At 37.9% G+C, this 19,399-nt stretch overlaps 1 protein-coding gene across 3 annotated transcripts in view; it reads right to left on the bottom strand.

Moving 5' to 3' along the window:
• Nucleotides 1-19,399, bottom strand: part of LOC127638267 (cytosolic carboxypeptidase 4) — a 239,678-nt gene that overhangs the window by 170,693 nt on the left and 49,586 nt on the right. For 2 of the 3 annotated variants that reach the window (XM_052119723.1, XM_052119724.1), the window contains exons 3-7: nucleotides 15,590-15,653; nucleotides 13,244-13,390; nucleotides 11,042-11,173; nucleotides 8,475-8,568; nucleotides 695-732 (exon numbers count right to left, since the gene is read on the bottom strand). In XM_052119723.1, the coding sequence (XP_051975683.1) occupies nucleotides 695-732; nucleotides 8,475-8,568; nucleotides 11,042-11,173; nucleotides 13,244-13,390; nucleotides 15,590-15,653 (475 nt within the window). The remainder of the gene's footprint in view (nucleotides 1-694; nucleotides 733-8,474; nucleotides 8,569-11,041; nucleotides 11,174-13,243; nucleotides 13,391-15,589; nucleotides 15,654-19,399) is intronic. The other variant, XM_052119726.1, reaches the window with a different exon arrangement.

Here is a 19,399-nt window from a genome sequence, read left to right on the forward strand (position 1 = left end):
GAAAGCATAGAGCCCACCCTCGCTTCAGAAGTGTCTCCAAAGCCACGCCTCCTCCGCTTTTAGTACGCCCTTGATCCAGAAGTTTTTCATTGTAGAAGTTTCTAACATGGTCTTTCTTTTCTTGTTTCCTTTCACTGGTGGTTCAGGAGGAACATAAGGTAGCTGCGGTTCACCTTCCATTCTCGCGCTCGCTCTTAACAGCGTCAAGGAAACCACGCTGATGACATGTGATTGACTGCGCGAACAAGTTTCGCTCTGGTATGCAAATATAGATTGACAGACAGGAAGGACATCCTATCATTACATTCGGACCGAATGCAATTATTGGTTGATCATTTTTTAGTCCTGTCCCTTCCACAGAAGATACACACACACACACACACACATATATATACATATATATATATATATATATATATATATTTATATTTGTTTTGTTTTTATATTTAGACCACTTAAATTATTGATTGCTATTAGGATGTGAAGAGACTTTCAACCAGTATAACAAAAAAACAAAATCTTGAAAAGATTTCACACCCTAGCTTTAAGAATCCTGGTGGGAACACAAGCAAACCAAGCACCTAAAACACAACATATGCTAGTGATCTTTCAATGTGAATGGTATAAACACTTTATCATCAGACGCATCATAGTAATAACCCTGACACAAGTGTTGGAAGAAAAGGAAACTTACTTGAGCATAACATTGCAGCAAAAACATCGACAGCAGCCCTGTGAAACAACAGAAAACAGAAGTGACATTAAAAAATGTATATGAGGCATTTCACTTATGCAGTAGTGTCAGGCATGTTCCATTCTTTACCCTCTGAACACACATAAAGTTAAGTACTGCGGGCGCATATCCAGCCGCACTTAGCATTGGCAGTGTAGCTGAGGAGCTACTGCCGTATAAAAGATTCCTGTCATTGTAATCATGAGCATTTATTTTGCAGCGACAGGGCTGCTGAATCAGCACTGTCTCCATATTGCTTCACCCAATATGAATGGGGCGAACGCTGAATAATTATGAATGGCTTTCCTACAATCTGCCAATAAATATCGCCACTAGCCTGCCGGTTGACAAAATGCAACATTTTGAAATATGGGCAGAGAGAATGCAATGTTTCTTTGTGCTGAGTTGGAAAAGTAGGCAAGAAAGATGAAGTAAACACTATGAAAGAAAAAAAGACTGAAAGAGAAACTAGATTTGGTATATCTTCATTGGATGATGGTCGGTTCAAATCATTTGTCCAGCTCTTGTAGCACACTGACCAAAGCACAATGCATAATTCCTTCATTGCAGGAACGACATTCCTTTTAACCAATATAGCCATTAATCTAAAATCAGAGTTATGTTATTGGTTCATTTAAAAAAAGACCAGCACTGCTGGTCAACAGCATATGTTGGGTTTTGTATGCTGATCCCCAAAATGAAATGATGGTGTGCTGGTGTTCCCATCAAGTTTCTTAACTAGTCAACTGGTCAACCAGCTTCATTAGAAAGACCATGCTGGTTGACCAGCATTTTTAGCTGGTGAACAACATCCACAAGTAAGACCGGCATAAATCAGCTTGGACCAGCATGGACATTTTTGATCATTTAAGCTGGACTTTTCAGCAAGGGACCAATACAAGACATGATTTTTTGATCAACATTTTTTGTTGTTGTTGTTGGAACAACGTTCCTATCAACCAATCATAGCCCTAACCCTATTTTTAAAGCGATAGTTCACCCCAAAATGTAAATGATGTCATCATTTAGGCCATTTATACATTTTTGTTTGAAAACACATTGATTTTCATCCACACTGGAATGGTGTTTTCCTCCACCGAAAACTCTATTGCTGCATACTTTGGAAAATTATGACATTAAGAAACTCAAAACGAAAAAGGATTAGTGTGAACATTCTTCCATGGAACACAAAAGGAGATTTAGAATGACAGCCTCAGTTTCGATTCACTTTCATTATATGGGGAAAAAAGATGCTATTAAAGATTCAATGATAGTGAAATGTGATGACTAACATCCCCTTTTGTGTTCCAAGGAAGACTGGATTGGAGCAGTACTAGGGTGAGCGAATAATGACAGAATTTTATTTTTTGTGGGTATCTTTACCCTAACCCCTAAAATCAGATGGCTACTATTGGTTCATAGCACTGTTGTCTCACAATAAACAAAGGTTGTTGATTTAGCAACATGTCTTACTTGTGTAAATCATGTTACGCAATAAGAAAGACATTTGATTAAGGCAATAAAACAAACTATTACCATCTTTGAGTTTTCTACCTACATTTCCTGTTATTCCTCGCAGTTCATCATAGCATTTGTGCATGCTATTGTTCCTTTCTTTCCATCCTCCCTGAGATTCACAAACAACATTATCAAACCAATTTCGTTTCGGGGTCACGCAGCAGCGGATGGCATTGCAATTGTCGCTGCGAGCAAGACGAGGTGCTGAGTGGATCAATGTTGTCACCATGTGTGTGCGCAATAACATTGGGCCTATTATATATATGTGGGGTTTTCTCTTGAAATCCCCTTGTATTTTAACAATAACACCCTTTCTCTTTTGTGTTTTAACTAATTTGATGTCTCTCTCTGGTCACACTATGGAAGGTAGATCATGAAGACCTCATCGACTTACGCCAGTGTGTGGCCAGACCCATAGAGTGTGCAACATTGTTAAGTCTGTGTCATCAAGGCGATATGTCACTCACTGTTCACCAACTGTAAGAAAGCACAAAGCTCAAACAGCCCAGCGGTCGAGCAGACAGAATCTGATTGATGTATAACTACTGTTCTGTCCTCTTGATTGACAAGTTGCATCAGTGGAGATAGCAAGGAAATAACTGAAGAGCAATTATTTATATAAAAATGCCTAAAGATGTCAGACACATACTCCAACTCATAAAATGTAACCAAATGCAACTATTACTGATACACATTTATTGAAAAACAGCTACCAGTTTAATAGTTTTATTAAAAAATTGAGTGGGATAAAAATGTATTTAGTGGTTTGGGGGTAAAACACCATCCGCCACTGCACTTTACCCAGCACCTTGTTGGTTTATAAGGACACTGGGAGTTTCATAGCAAAATCATCTCACATCTCTCCTCGGCTGCATTTGAGTCCGCTGCTAATATTGAAGTAAACAACGGTATAGTGCAATTTCTACAGCAGGCAAATGCCATTGTTTCTCATCAGTGCACAGATGTTCCGCAGGGACTTCAGCTACAAGTCTGTGCTGTCAGCAAAGAGCCAGCAGACAATTTTGACAATATATAAGATCTGTTGATCTTATTTGCCTGTGCATTGAGTGCTTTTACATTTTTCACTTTGCAGTGTAGAGTAAAGTCCCTTAGAGAGCCTATATTTAACATATGTTTAACAAAGCTATCTGCTTACAAGTGACATTGAAGTGTTTTCAGTGGTCTGGTGGGACTGTTAACTTTAAAAGACCACAACTTGAGTATGTGTGAATTTAACCACATATGGAATGTTCTACTTTTAAGCTAACATGATTTTGACATACAAGCCAGCTAATAATTCTGCCGAAGGGGCGTTTGGCTCCAAGAGTAGAACTGAAAGCCTTTTCCAGACTGAACAGTTCAGATAAGTGGTAGAAAGTTTAAATGTATATCACAAAATAGACCAAAACATGTCCCAGAGTTCTCTGACTATGTCCAGAATATAATACCAGCTTACTTCTTACTTGATACTGTGCAGTGCATATTGTGTAATGCTTAACATAAAAAAAACGATGTGATATAGAAAACATTTAGTAATTATACAAATTTCAAACCATAGTATACTATACATATGTGTAGGGATGTTCTGATAAAACATTTTTGAGTATGATTACCAACACTTCCATTTTGGTACCCATTTATTTATTTATTTATTTTCTCTTGAATTTCCATACAAACATTTAATAATCCAAAATACAACATTTCAGTTCTATTTTGCAAATAAATTGCTGCATAACAGAGCATTACAGGTGTGTGATATTATTTAAATATAATACATTTTTTATTTATTATTAGTATTAGCAGTAGTAGTGGTAGCAGTATTACAGTGAATATTACAAAACTATACTTTAGTGATCTAATTCTGTCATACGTTTTTCCCCATTTAAATTGAACTTTTATTTTGGTGGAGCTTTTATTTTCAAGTAAAAGATTGACGGTCAATCAGGAAAAGCCAGTCGCTACATGACTCAAAGTGATTCTTAACCTGCAAAAGGCTGCTATTTAATTAAATAAACATGTAGTCTGTATGTGCCTCATGCAACAAAGTAAATTAGCTCTCTTCTCCCTGTCATCTTCTACAAACAGTGTGTGCGATGCTCATGATGGTGTTTTCCATGAATGAGCCAAGGAGCTCTAAAAGGTATGAGCACTTTGTGTCTTCAACACAACACCGGTCCACACATTCACAAGCACTCACATTTGAAGTGTGCAGCACATGCAAACTATATATTTATCTCATTAAATAACCTCAAGGACTTAATTAGTGCACTGAATGTTTATGTAATGACATTTGTAAGTAAGATGGTAGCCGTTTTTTTTTTATCTGAGCATTTTTATAAGCTTGAATACAAGTACATGAGTGCAGTATCAGACACGATTCCGATACCTGTATAGGTATCGAGACATGCCTACATAAATGTTACACTTTTATCACATGACCTTAAGTGGCATTTTAATTTAGAAAGTAACGTCCAGTTGTCATCTTAGAAAATGTAAATCTTATTTTGCATTTTAATACAATTATATGTTAAAATATATTATCATTTAGAACAAATTAGGGTCAGAAAAGTCAAGGAAATGACCCGTTTCATTCATCTCACTATAAATGAGAAATTGTAATAGTAGTATGCTATTACGAACATGTGGAATTTTAAGTGGAGTCGGATATATCTGAAATTATAATTTCCAAGCACCAAGCGAAGGCGTATTTACCTGTGGGAAACTCAGAATTGTATATGGTACCCGAGTTGTGACATTGGAAGGAGCGTGTCATCATAAAAGATGATGGAAAGCAACGATTCAGCAAAACTATTTACATTTCTGTGCTTTATTTCAATAATGTTAAATGTGTTATGTATGACAGTGCATATAGTGAACGTATGTAAAGCTAATGACTCACTCTTTGCAGTTAGTTTTATACTAATAAATTAATAATTTATTAGATACCATGCATTTATAAACCATATAGGTCGTGTTAAAGTGCCGTAGGTGTATTTTCTTATGCTTGTCCACTGGTACGTCAGGAAAATTAGCTTTTCATTGTGTATTTGCTTTAGTTTGGCTGCTCCCATATTTCTGTTTCCGACTTGAATATGAGACACGTCGTAATAATGCTCAACTCGTCTGGACGAAGGAGCTTCACAGAGGCAATTGAAGGCTGCAATAGCGTCTGTTTCTTGTAATTTCTGAAGGCTCTCTCGCCTGCTTGCTATTTTGTTAATTTGCTCTTCATTGCCAACAGATTAATTAAAGCATCAGAATTGATAGTCAGACCAATTAGTGGTCAGAGCTTCTCTTGATTGTGTAGCTGCTCTTAAATCGGAACTAAGACTTGAGCTAATCAATGGCACTCTGAGCCCATGTGATAACCAATAGGACCCTGTCTGGCTGCTTAACTCTGGAAGCACAGCTCTGTAAGGCAGATAAAGTCAAATTTAACCCACAATATTGAATATAAAGCCAGAAGTGGATTAAACCCACATCTGTTATATGTGTTTGCTGGCTTGGCGCACATGCAGATTTTCTTCCCTGGTGTCTCCATGACAGAATTCCCATTAGACAGGAAGTGGCATGCAGGAGAGCTGTTCTAATTAGATATGCTGTTCTGCTGTAATCCACTATGTGCATGCGGGGAGCTATCAGCAACACAAAATTGAATCAGTCCAGTTTTCCAACAGTTGGCGGGTAGGTTGTGTGCCGACTTCCAAAATCCTCAAAATGAAGACACAGTTACCCAGCAAGGCTCATCTGATGGCAACTGCATGTATGCAGAGTTTTATATGCCAGATGATAATATTTGGACTAGTTGGAGATCAGCTTTGCAATTATTTAATTATAATGTTGAAAGGAATAGTTCACCCAACAGTGAATCATTTCCTCACCCAACCCTGTCATTTTAAACTAACATGATTTCATACAATGAAGGTGAAAGGTGAGCTCTAAAAAGGCAAAAAGGATCATGGAAGTAATTATTTTGTGCACATTTGTGCACTCTAATCCAAGTCTTTTAAAACAATAAGACTTATGCGATCAACAGACCAAAACTATATGACGCACACTGACGGACACAACACACACACAACATAGATTCCATGTCAATGATCAAGTGATGGAGAAAGGACATCTTAACGCTATTTGTAACAAGCCCAAATGAGACTTGTGACAGAAATCAAATACTTACAAAATACTTTACAGCCGCTGTTTTTTAAAACATAATTACCACAGAAGCACGTCAAGTCTTAACTATCAAAAAACGTTGTCTGCAGCGCTTGTCGATGACACTGACGCCCTGACACGAATCATGAACGTGGCTTTACAATTGCTGTAGCAAAGTGGATAGCCACAATCAGTTGATTCATATTCTGGAGGATGAGAGTTTAAGAGATTTAATGCCCATTGAAATAAATGTGCAACCTATGGAGGGGCTCATTCTTTTAATAAGTCATCCTCCCACTTCGACTTTGGGAAACGTTTAATTTTACTTTAATCTATGCTATTTTAGTGCATTTCTTCTTTGGAAAGCTTTGTTTGAATCACTTTAATAAAGCATTATGTTGTTACATATTGTTTTTGTTTCTTTCCTAAAAAGCAAATAAATGCATTTTGACAGGAAAAAGGTATATATAGAGTCAAATTTCACTCCTTCCAAAACTGCAACTAACTATTAAAAACTATGCAAATAATGGCTATTATATTTTTTTATCGAATGACAGCACTAATTTAATGTAATTGTCGCATCATGTTTGATGTCAGTGATGACAAACATTTTGGTTCTTTTGTCTCGCACCAATCGTGAAATACCAAATGTGAATATACACTGATTGAAAAGTGCACAAATGTGAGATTTTGGGTAAGGGAAGAAGATATAGTATTCCATTAATACTAAATTAAGATTTATATTTCAGGCTGTTCCTCACACAAAAGCTTTCTTATCACTTTCGGAGACTTGGAATCTACAGCAACACTCGTATGGACAACATTTATGATACGTTAAGGTGCTTTGTCATCATTTTGGAATTTGACAGCCCCAGCCCTAATTCACTTTTATAATATGGAAAAGAATGGCCATTCTGGAGCATTTTATGCTCAGAAGAAAGTCATATAGCTTTGGAAGGAAATGAGGTTGAGTAAATAATGACAGAATATTTATTTTTGGGTAAACTGCCCCTTTAAGCTAGGTTAGTAACTGCAGTAACAGGCTAACGGTATATCTACATATACATTCAGTACACATTTGTCAAAGCCCCATAAACAAGCACGTTCTTTGCATTTCAATGAGCATGTTTTAAAAAAAAATATTTATCATACATGCAAATTTCACAGGACTAAATTTAATCTATGAGTTACAATGTAAAGCACTGATTATACAAGACCAGCACACCGAGGGCCGTTGAGTTTGCATTTGGTATTATAATCTTTCTCACCGCATGAAGTGGAGCCAAACACAAAACCCCCCACAGTCAGTTTTCTCATTTCAAAAGAGCTAACCCACTTTCCTGTGTGAGGTAAACGCATGTTCAACAAGTTTGTGGAAAGCACCCCAGAGAAAGACTTAAAAGAAATGAAGTTGCTAAATATCTATAAACCTAAGTGGAAAATGCACAACTTTTCTGACAGGGGTTAAAAATTCATACTAGGCCTTTTCGTGTTTCCATTTTTGACAAACAAGCTCTGCCTTGGAGCATACACACTATACCTTGCAGAACACCTGCTATTTTAGGGATTTGACATTACGACTGTGCCGTGGCCTTCAATAGCAACACGTGTAGGGAAGCGCCCGCAGGTGTGACTGAGAAAACTGCATTGTGCAGTGCCTTAAAAGCCAGACTTCTGACCTTCTGATGTCTGAAGAATGAATCTGAAGTACAGTGATTTGACAAAGTGTGTTCCTCTGTTTGTGGATCGCAAGCACTGTTTTAGATAATGTTAGCATTTAGGACTTGGATGGCTGGTAATCATGGTAATCCCATGCTACTGGTTTTGTAATCGATGGGGGCACAAGGGGATATCTTCAAAAATAATTAAAAACAATATTTGTTGTAATAGAAGTAATAGTTCTATTGAATTTCCTCATTTAGAGTGTTCAAATAAATTGTGTGTGCGTGTGTAATGTAATGACCAACTCACTCAGCATGCAGAACTGTTTTACTGCAGAGTTGGAGCATGATCTATACGGTATTCCCCACAACGGCAATGACGAGCCCACGTGACATGTGATACTCACTTTACGGTACGTAAGTGCTTGGTTGTGTGTGGCGATATAAGCTTGAAGACAATGTCCAACCCTCGGTTCCTCCCCAGCATAGCCGCTGTGGTCACTAAAACACCAGACAAACAATTCATAAAACAATATAGACTTTGCAACATTGCTAAAACCAACACAGCTGAAAATATTAGTTTCATTGTGGTGCGTGTGTTCTACACAAAGGTAGTTTCATGGGGAAGTTTTAAGAGACTACCATCCAATCTTCACCCACCTAAACAAGGTATGCACCCAGATGATATTTCTTCTATTAATATATTGTGCTTGCTACATGGCAAGCCAGCATCATAAACACAGACGGCCGCTAGAATGAAATCTTACTGGCATTTCAGGACATAGAGACTGTATGTCTAGTGCTTCAAAGATAGATATGTTTCAGCTTTTAAGATAAAGCATAAAAGGAGACTTTTGTATGCTTTTTTGGACCGATAAGTGAGAGGTGCATTTCTCATAGTCACAACCTGAGAACAGAACTTTCTTTTCTAGTAAAATTCACAGCATTGCTGCCATACTGTATAACTGATAAACAGACCCCACACTAGTCGCTCTATTCTGCATTCGGTGGAATGCAAAATGAGTGCATTTCAAACAAAATTTGACAATGGCTGATTTGCATTTTATTGCTGATTGGTCTTCACGTGAAAACAAACACTAGCACAATCTCAAAGCGATAGTAAATCAAAGGTGGAGACCAACCTTCTCTGCTTCATGCAGGGTGAAAATGTAAGATATTCATCTTTTGAGTGCTACTGCTGCATAAATATGTCTGCAATGTACTTTCAGAACATATTGCACAATAAGTGCTACTGTTTCAGAGCAATTTCAACTGAATGATTAGAGATGGAAATATGTATTTAAGAAAAGATATGAACATATATGTATACATCTGGCTATATGGAAACCTGTAAGTCAAGGTGAATTCACACTCACTGAGCACTATTCGGAACACTACGGTTCTAATAAAGTGCCTGACATGGTCTTCTGCTGTTGTAGCCCATCCGTGCATGTGCATTCTGAGATGCTATTCTGCTTACCACAACTGTACAAAGTGGTTATCTGAGTTACCATAGCCTTTCTGTCAGCATGAACCAGTCTAGCCATTCTCTGTTGGCCTCTCTCATCAACAAAGGTGTTTCTATCCACAGATCTGACAATCACTGGATGTTTTTTGTTTTTGGCACGATTCTGTGTAAACTCTAGAGACTGTTGAGTGTGAAAATCCCGGGTGATCAGCAGTTACAGTTATACTCCACCAGCCCATCTGGCACCAACAATCATGCCACGGTTGAATCACTGAGATCATATTTTTCCCCATTCTGATGGTTGATGTGAACATTAACTGAAGCTCCTGACCTGTATCACATATGATTTTATGCATTGCACTGCTGCCACACGATTGGCTGATTAGATAATCGCATGAATAAGAAGGTTTACAGGTGTTCCTAATAAAGTGCTCAGTGAGTGTAGGTCATAGTTATGTCAAAGAACACAAAAATAAAATAACTTCTCAATATACAAAGAGACAATTTTCTGGCCTTTTATTTATGACTGTTTCATTTGATTATAAAAATTCCCTTGTACATTGTGGTGATGTGGGCGTGGCCGAGTGAAGTCTGTGGAGAGCAAGGCTGGGAGAGGAAGAGCTGTAAGGATTGAAACCTGTGGAAAATTATCTCTAACAGCTGTTTTGTGTTGCAGTGAGAGCTGGAAAGGGATAAAAGGGCAATCCAGACCGCTGGAGTAGTTGAGAGAGAGAAACGCACACAGCAGAGTTGATCTGTGCATTTATGTGTTATGCTGAAAAGCAGACTGTTTGTGTTAGACAGAAAAGTGTGTGAAATAAAGATTTTACGTTGGACATTTTACCCGGCCCTCGCTTCATCAATAGAGATCCCACCGGACCCACCCTCTGGTACTATCTGTTGGGGCATGCTTTCACCCTCTGTTCAGACCACGCCCCACTCCATTGGCTCCATCACATGTAGGATACCAATGTGCGGATCACCCGTTGGTATCAGGCTCACCAGCCTTTTATTTTTAAGTTCAAATGGCTGTTGCAAATGGCTGTTGCAGATTTACTCTGCAGAATTTGGGGGAGGAGTAAGTGACAGGCTGGATGGTACCCGGCCTGAGTCAGGCGATGGGAGTATGTGGTGATGTGGCCGTGGCCAAGCAACGTCTGTGGAGAGTGTGGCCATGAGTGGAAGAGAGGTAAGGATTGACACCTGTGGGGAATTATCTCTAACAACTGTTTTGTTTTGCAGTGAGAGCTGGAGAAAAGGGCAATCCAGACCGCTGGAGGAGGGAGAGAGAGACGTAGGCAGCAGTTGATCTGTGTGCTCATGGGTGGAGCTGAAAAGCAGACTGTTTGTGTTAGACAAAAAAATTTGTGAAATGAAAATTTGACGTTGGACATTTTACCTGTCCCTCACTTCCTGCTTCAGTAGAGAACTAGTGATCTGTCACAGACATATTTAATAAATAATACATAAAAAATCTAACTGATCTCAAATCTCCTGCTGACTCACCAGAAGAACAGAAGACTCGAAGGACCCAAAGACAGGCTGCAGCTCTCTGGGCATTCTTTGCATTCTGCTTTAGCAAACTCAGAACCACTAGAACTGCGTCTGCCTTCTGTGCTTTCAGACCAATCTGATGATCTGGGGAAAGAAGGAAATTATGTTCCTCTTTGACATTAAGAAAATTTACATCTTGTTTTGACAGTGCTTTGCTCACTACAGGGATCTTTTTAGGCAAAACTGTTGAGCTGTTGACAGCTGTGGAAACAGATTGCTTTGGTTGGGAGATCAAAACCAAATTTTCTGGGACGTCTAATAGGGAATTGGAGATATCACAGGGATAACTTCAGATTTAAAATGGTTTATAATTGCTGAACTTTTGAAAAGAAAGAAATAGTAATACTAGAATAGTGTTTTGTAAAAAATTTTGTAATGATGTACACTCATGAGGTGAATAGTCATATTTATCATTTCAGTGGAAAAAGCTGCTTTATTCTACAAATGTGCCGTAAAAGTAATTAGATTACAGTAAATGATTACTTTGTAAATGGATTACATCAAACACTGGTTTACACACATGTTGTTCATGTCTTGTGTCTATACTTTTAAAACAGTGAGTATTTTAACATTTATGGATTGGTGCCATTCACTTCCATTGTGAGTGCCCTATGTTAACCGTGAGCTTTGAAAATGAGGGACAATCATTATTATGCCACAAATGCTGTAGATTCAGCTTAACTTGTATTGAACACAGAAGATGTATTTAATGATATTGGTAACGATGCCGCATCTCCACTGCTAGGTGTCGATGCAACATAAACACAAATATTACAGAATGTGCCTTTAATACACATATTCACTGCATTAAAAACAGCACTGCGCGGGATTGTGTCAGAAATCCCTTTATTGGAAGCACAGATCATTGCACTATTTGAAAGAGACTATTATCCCTGCTTGAAAGATGCAAATGGTCCATTGCAAACTCTGCGTGGGGTGGGAAATGCAATCCTTCAAATCCCATACCACATAGAGTAGAACTGCAGAAATCATTCAAATCTACTACATGACCCAGCATCCCGCAGGGCCACCATGACTACAAGTGCTTACAAAAACAGCTTGAGTATACAAAGGCTGCTTCGGGAATGAGTTTACGCATGCAACAGATGGAGTTTGTTTTTAGATGTGTTTTGTCTGAATGGCAATGTGAAACATGAAGATGAGTGAAAATGTGGCACACTGTTTTGCCTTAGCCTGTTGCTGAGGTTCCTTAGGGCAAACATCAAAGTGAAAGAACGGAACGTTGTGAGAAATCAGAGCTAGCGAGAAAAAAACTCTCACTTCTTAAATTACACAACGTCTAAACATTCCAGACTTACTGCACAGCAGACTGTGTGTTTAGACCTGACCTCGCTGACTTGAGGGCTTTTTCCTGACCTGGCAATGACCCTACACATGCTGTCTGCACTCACTAGACGAGAAGTGACTTACGGGCATTCCACACATAAGGGAAGTCTATTTTTGGGTGGTACTGTTTAAAGCACTTGAGCAATGATTTGAGCACTATCAATGGCCTAAAGACTATTCAATTATGCATTATAATGAGAAATTAAAGCCTCTTCTGCAATGTGAACCAGTGAAGATGAAGAGCTGTGTGGTGAGTAGAACATTTAATTTGGGTTTTGGCTAGGAGACAGTGTAGTGTCATTAAACCTTATGAATCTCAACTTTGTTCAACTACAAGTCTCCCACATCAAGTTATTTTTTGACCACACTAAAAGCAAAAATTAGCTAAAGTTGAAAAACACCCTTAGATGTTGCTTGCTTGCAAAATATTTTACTTTGTCAGAATTCATAATTACTTTTGAATGGCCATCAATGGAAAACATTGCTTACATAATGGTGTAGTTATGGAATCTATAGTACCAAGAAGGGCTTTGGTCATGCTAAACAGTCAAACCTTGATCCCTTGTTCAGATCCCCAGTTTCAGTTGCTTGTGAGGTGTTTTGCATGGATGAGGGAATCTTTTTAGGTGTTTTTATTTTTTAGCTAATTGCAAATGGCCAATGATCATCATGCATCAAAACCATCATCATCGATCAACATTTTCATCCCAAATCCCATCTCTTTTCTCATCTCCACCCAATCTGTATCAATCAATCCTTGTCTCCTCCCACATGTTCTTAGCCCCGCCTCTTCTTCCCATTACTCACCTCGGTGGCCCACTTTGGCCAGCAAGTGAAGTAGTGGCAGTAGGATGGTGTAGTTGGGTGTGTAGCACCGGGCGGAGCTCACCAAAGCTGTCAGCAGAGCTTCACTGCCTCCAATTGATATCAGATAATGGATTCGTCTGTCTGTGCCTAAAGGAAACCACCCCCATCATCTCACAAAGTGTCAAATATAGGTTTCTAACACCAACTCATGCATCAACCGGCGGCGCCATGTTTGCCATTGGCGCAATTTCACAAAATAATGTCTACGTTTTTTTTTTACTTTCTTTCAGAAGTTATGAAAATTAGTGCTGATTAGAACTCGTGCTGGAGGTGGGAGCATAAATTTGGAAAATGACTTAGCTGTGAATTAATTTCTGATAGCAAGATTAGTGTGGTACTGCTCCACTTCAAGAAGGAAATTACAGTCTTTGATAGATTTGTTGTTGAATAATAGCCAAGAATAAGACCACGATAAGGAAATGCATATCATTAACAGAGATTGTGTGTGTGTGTGTGTGTGTGTGTGTGTGTGTGTGTGTGTGTGTGTGTGTGTGTGTGTGAGCGTGTATTTATCACTTTGTGGGGACCAAATGTCCCCATAAGAATAGTAAAACCCGAAATTTTTGACCTTGTGGGGACATTTTGTCGGTCCCCATGAGGAAAACAGCTTATAAATCATACTAAATTATGTTTTTTGAAAATGTAAAAATGCAGAAAGTTTTCTGTGAGGGTTAGGTTTAGGGGTAGGGTTAGGTTTAGGGGATAGAATATAAAGTTTGTACAGTATAAAAACCATTATGTCTATGGAAAGTCCCCATAAAACATGGAAACACAACATGTGTGTGTGTGTGTGTGTGTGTGTGTGTGTGTGTGTGTGTGTGTGTGTGTGTGCATTGACATTTTGTCTTCTTAGACTAGCATTATCTAACATTATCTGAACAGGTTAACATGTTTAACATGTTTCTTTTCTGTTTGTGTTCTCTTAATGACACCTATTTATATCAAGAATATCCATTTCTTTTTTAGTTAGCAGATGCTTTTATCAAAATGGACTTACAAATATGGAAAACTACAACATAAATGATTCATTCAACAGTTTCTTTACATAGGTACACTTTAAATGTGCCAAAATTTATAGTAACAACTCTATTAAGGACAGATTATGGACCAGGCCAATGGGGATATTGATTAACAGGGGGCTCATCAGAGAAATCTACAAACAAGTTTGGGACATACTGTATAGTAGACTTTATTTTACAATCATAATAAATTAATAATTTACAATAAATCTTTATTTTACTTTAGATCTCACAATTGCAACTTTCTCATATTTGCAATTAAATGCTTGTACATTGAATCTCGCATTTGTAATAGGAGGGGGCCTCCAATGAGACTGGTGATCCGGGCCCAATGAGGACCAAAATCCCTCATTGCACTCTAACAAAACTTACTAGTAACTAGTGGTGTCACGATTATGAAATTTGGCTGATGATTAATTTTCAATCAAATAATTGCTATTATGGCGATTAATTGACTGTTTTAGGGCTTTCACAGTTATTTTTAATACAAATGATCACATTTCTTAAGGCGCGGTCACATTTACCTTTGCACAGGTAATTTCCCAGACAACATCAGAGACTATTTAGCAGAGAAGGAACACTTCTATTAAATTAATAGATCAAAAGGAAGTCCCACCCTGCAGGTAAAAGAACCAATCACCTCAAGAACACGCATGTGCATTAGCTATACAAGCCGATAAAATTGTTTTTTTAGCGTAAAATGAGGAAAAGAAGCACAATCTATGACACAAGTGTTGTCAGATTTCACTGATGATTTGAAATATGTTCTTTGATTGTAATCTTGACCAACCATTTTGGAGATTTCGGTCTTTCCCCATTCAAGTAGATAAGAGCTGCTGCACTATGCATACTAAAAATTATTTATATAGAAAAATGGCTGTCCAAGAGCATTCCAAAGATTGGTGCCAGTGGACTGACTTGCTAAAATGACTTTGCCGAAATATAGTTTTCTATACGGGAATTTGCACGATCATTAATTTCGCACCATGGACTTCCTGTGGCGAAGAATTTGCCCTCGCGGATTTGCACAATCAATTAATCTATCAAATTAGAAAATAAGTTTTTATATGAAATAACCATGATTAGACGATTATTTAATAATCGAGACAGTAACTTTTCTTTTTCTTTTTTAGAGGTGGTGTGAAGCTTTCCCAAAGTGGTTTACCACAGTAATCGACTGGAAACCACATTAAATACTTTTCAAAGCACTTGCATTCAGTGAAGGAATGTAAGAGAAAGTGAATCAACAAGTTTGGCTGCCACTTACCTGCTGACAACAGTTCATCAAGGACGTTGAGGATGTTTAGCATACTTTCAGTGTCTCCAGCGTTCTGTAAAGAGCACAGAAAGAGCAACAAACCCAAACAATGTTTACAACAATGAAGCCTAATGCCAAACTTGGCAAGTGCATCAAGACTACCTACAGTATAGGGTTGACGCCAGATTTGGCTCAACAACCAGGAGACAATCTAAGCCACTTCAATAACACATTTACAGATTACACCACTGTTTGTGCACTGCGTGATAAATTAGGTGTTGAATGTTTCCTGGCTGGCACAACTAAATCTTCCAGCATTGTGCTGAGAAAATTCAACACAGGAGGTCTACAGTTCCAGAAATGAACTTTTAAAGGTAAACTTTACCCACGCTCTCAAATCTCATTTGCGTACAATTAGATATGTTGTGTTAATACATATTTTGCCAAGTTTTACATCAATGAGTGAGTTTACATGCACATTAATACTCTTAAAAAAACTTATTAAAAGAATTAGAAAAGAAAATCGCATTTCATTGAGGTTTATAATCGTCACGTTACTCTCTTTTACACTATTTACTCTAATTGCCAAAAATCTATGCGTGCTGATAGTTTTGTGCTTAAATCATTATGACCTCCCATCTATCAAGGAATACAGTGTTTACATGTCCTTACATGTTGTCAGCATTTTAAGTATGACTGGTGAAAGATCGTACATGTAAACATACTTTGACTTCATTGCTGTCAAACCAGGCACAACGTGTCTCTTCGCCCTACATATTTAAATGTTTATGAACACTAAAAATATTTGAGTTACAGCAGAGGGGACAATTTTTTTTTTTTAATTAAGTACCTATAGATTTTATAGACGCAAGATTTAGAACAACGAGGAGACAATCTAAGTCACTACAATAACACATCCACAGATGACATCACCGTTTGATGCCTAATGTGATAAAGTAAGTGTTGAGTATGTCCTGGCTAGCATATTGAAATCTTCCAGCATTGTGCTCTGTTTTCAGAACGCAATGGGCTTGGACCCCGACGGGGACCCAGATCCCCATGGTTAAAAGCAGCAACAGTTGACGTGTTGACAGTAGGGGTCTGTAATCCTCAGAGAAGGAAGTCCACAGCTGGGGATTCAAGCTTCAGCTCTTATTACAGGGCAGAAACAAGAGAGAAAGGCGAAGGGAAAGCAACATTGTCTTCTCTGCATCTGTGCTGGCTGTGTCTTTCTGATTGTAGCAATAGAATCCTATAAGGCAGGGGTACTCAAGTAAAGTTCCAAGTGGTCCGGTCTTTACATTTCCTTCCCAGCAAAGGTCCAGATAATATGTAGCTACATGGTATCAGTATCAGTATCAGTAGCTAGGAAATTATGTATATTTTTTTAAATAGTATTCTTATAACTTGCCAGGTTAGCAGCAATAGTATTTTGTAAAAATAATAATAATTAAATAATAATTTATCTGACGTTTGACAAAGAAAAAACACTGGATGGTGGTTCAGGGCTATACCCTGAGAGAACATTTATAAAAATGTTAAAGTCTGAATGGACGATTTTTTCTTAAAGTGAGAATTCTATTAACAACACACAAACGATTTACATAACAACAGTGAAGCATTAATATACTGTTTGCATAATGAGTACAAATAGGCTTTCCTTGCCATCCATGATGACATATAATTTTCACAAAATTAGAACAAAAGTCTGTTTGTTTATTTGTTTGTTTATTATGAAAGGCTTGTAACATGCTGATTAGTAAAGCTACATTTAGACAGGGAAAAAAACATTATAGTCTAAAGGTGCCACGTTAACAATTTTGATGTTAAAATAACCACACCTGCAACTCACAAGTAGATTAAATTAGGCTTTATGCGGGGCCTCATGTCTATAGTGGGGAGAGAGGCAATGTGTGAACGTGCTTTATTCCCGCTCTAGAGAAATATTGCTATCCAGCATTGAACACGCTATATACACATATGCTTACACAATCACTTAACCAGGTGTCAGAAAACTTGAACAAAGATTTAGAGCTCAGTCCAGATCGAAATGTCCTTCGGTCCGGATCTGGACCGGAGTCCATCTACTAAGTACCCCTGCTATAAACTATCACCACAAATCTCTCCTGCCAGAGAGCTATCACTCTTAACAACAGTAGTGCGCAGAAATAATAGATCCATGTCAGCTTCGAGACTTTAAAAGTCAATGGGGCTTTTACAGATCTACTTCCTAGGGGGTTTAGTTATTTTGTTTGGGTCTATGATAATGGACACATTCTGGAAATAACAGTAGGATATGGATGTTTTGGATATGGATAAATTGCTTTGTGCAATTTATTTTAGGTCACTGTTGTAGGTCTAAAAAAATCAGCTATTAGGTTTAAAATAACCCTGGGACAACTTAAATTTGTTTTAAAGATGAAGTGTGTAATTTCTGCCACATTAGCGCCACCAAACGGAATTGCAAATATAAACATTGTTTTCAAACAGATTTCCGAATACACGCTCAATCTGCAATTGGTCGAAAAAACAGATATCCCTCCCCCAACTCACGCCATTGGTTTAGTCAATGTTGTAGTGACGGGCTGGACAAGCCACTCCAAAAATCAGAGCAATTTTGGTAAGTACTACAGAGCAACCGTTTTTACACTTTTTGGGGAAATAAACATACTAATGACTGACTTTCTAGTTGTCTGTACATATTAAAATGGGATAAGAGAAAGTATTTTAACAGAAAAAATACACACAAGCTTTGAGTCTCCTATAAAACCTGATAACGAGAAAGATTTATAATAAAAATATATAATTAACTTTTTTATTATATGAATACTTCAAAAGCATCAGCTTGGCTTTTTGTTATAAATAATCCAGGACCTTTTTTTTGCTTTGGAAAAGAGAATTATTGATAATGAAATATAACTTAAAATCAGAACAACAGTGCTCAAAATTAATCATTATATGAATTCTGCACTTATGTAAGTTAAAAAATAAGGAATTTTCCTATGATCAGAGCAATTCAAGCTTGACCACCTGTTTTTACATCAGTAAGCGGCAGTAAGCGCAACTACAGATTTACAAGCAACACACAGCTGTACAGACGACAAACTACAACAAATCACAGCAGACGTAAGAATGCAGGGGTCTCGGGATTTTTATATTATTCAAAACATGTTGACATCACACAGCGTCCTAAAAACACTGTCTGATGCATGCACATATACACTCACTGAGCACTTTATTATCTAATAATTCATGCATTTATTTAATCAGCCAATCATTTGGCAGCAGTGCAATGCATAGAATAATGCAGATACAGGTCAGGAGCTTCAGTTGATGTTCACATCAACCGTCATAATGGGGGGAAAATGTGATCTCAGTTATTTGGACCGTGGTATGATTGTTGGTGCCAGACGGGCTGGTTTGAGTATTTCTGTAACTGCTGATTTCCTGGGATTTTCACTCAGAATGGTGTGAAAAACAAAAAACATCCAGTGATCGGCAGTTCTGTGGACGGACATGCCTTGTTTATCAGAAAGGTCAACGGAGAATGGCCAGACTGGTTTGAGCTGACAGAAAGGCAACAGTAACTCAGATAACCACTCTGTACAATCGTAATGAGTAGAATAGCATCTCAGAAGGCGCAACATGTCGAACCTTGAGGCAGATGGGCTACAACAGCAGAAGACCACGTCAGACACTTTATTAGGACCATAGTGTTCCTAATAAAGTGCTCAGTAAGTGTATGCGTCCTTTGAAAAAACCTTATAATAATATCTTGAACAGATTGACAAATTAAATTGCAAAATGAATGGCTATGGA

Source organism: Xyrauchen texanus, chromosome 46 (genome assembly GCF_025860055.1).
Source record: "Xyrauchen texanus isolate HMW12.3.18 chromosome 46, RBS_HiC_50CHRs, whole genome shotgun sequence".
Lineage (NCBI taxonomy): Eukaryota > Metazoa > Chordata > Actinopteri > Cypriniformes > Catostomidae > Xyrauchen > Xyrauchen texanus.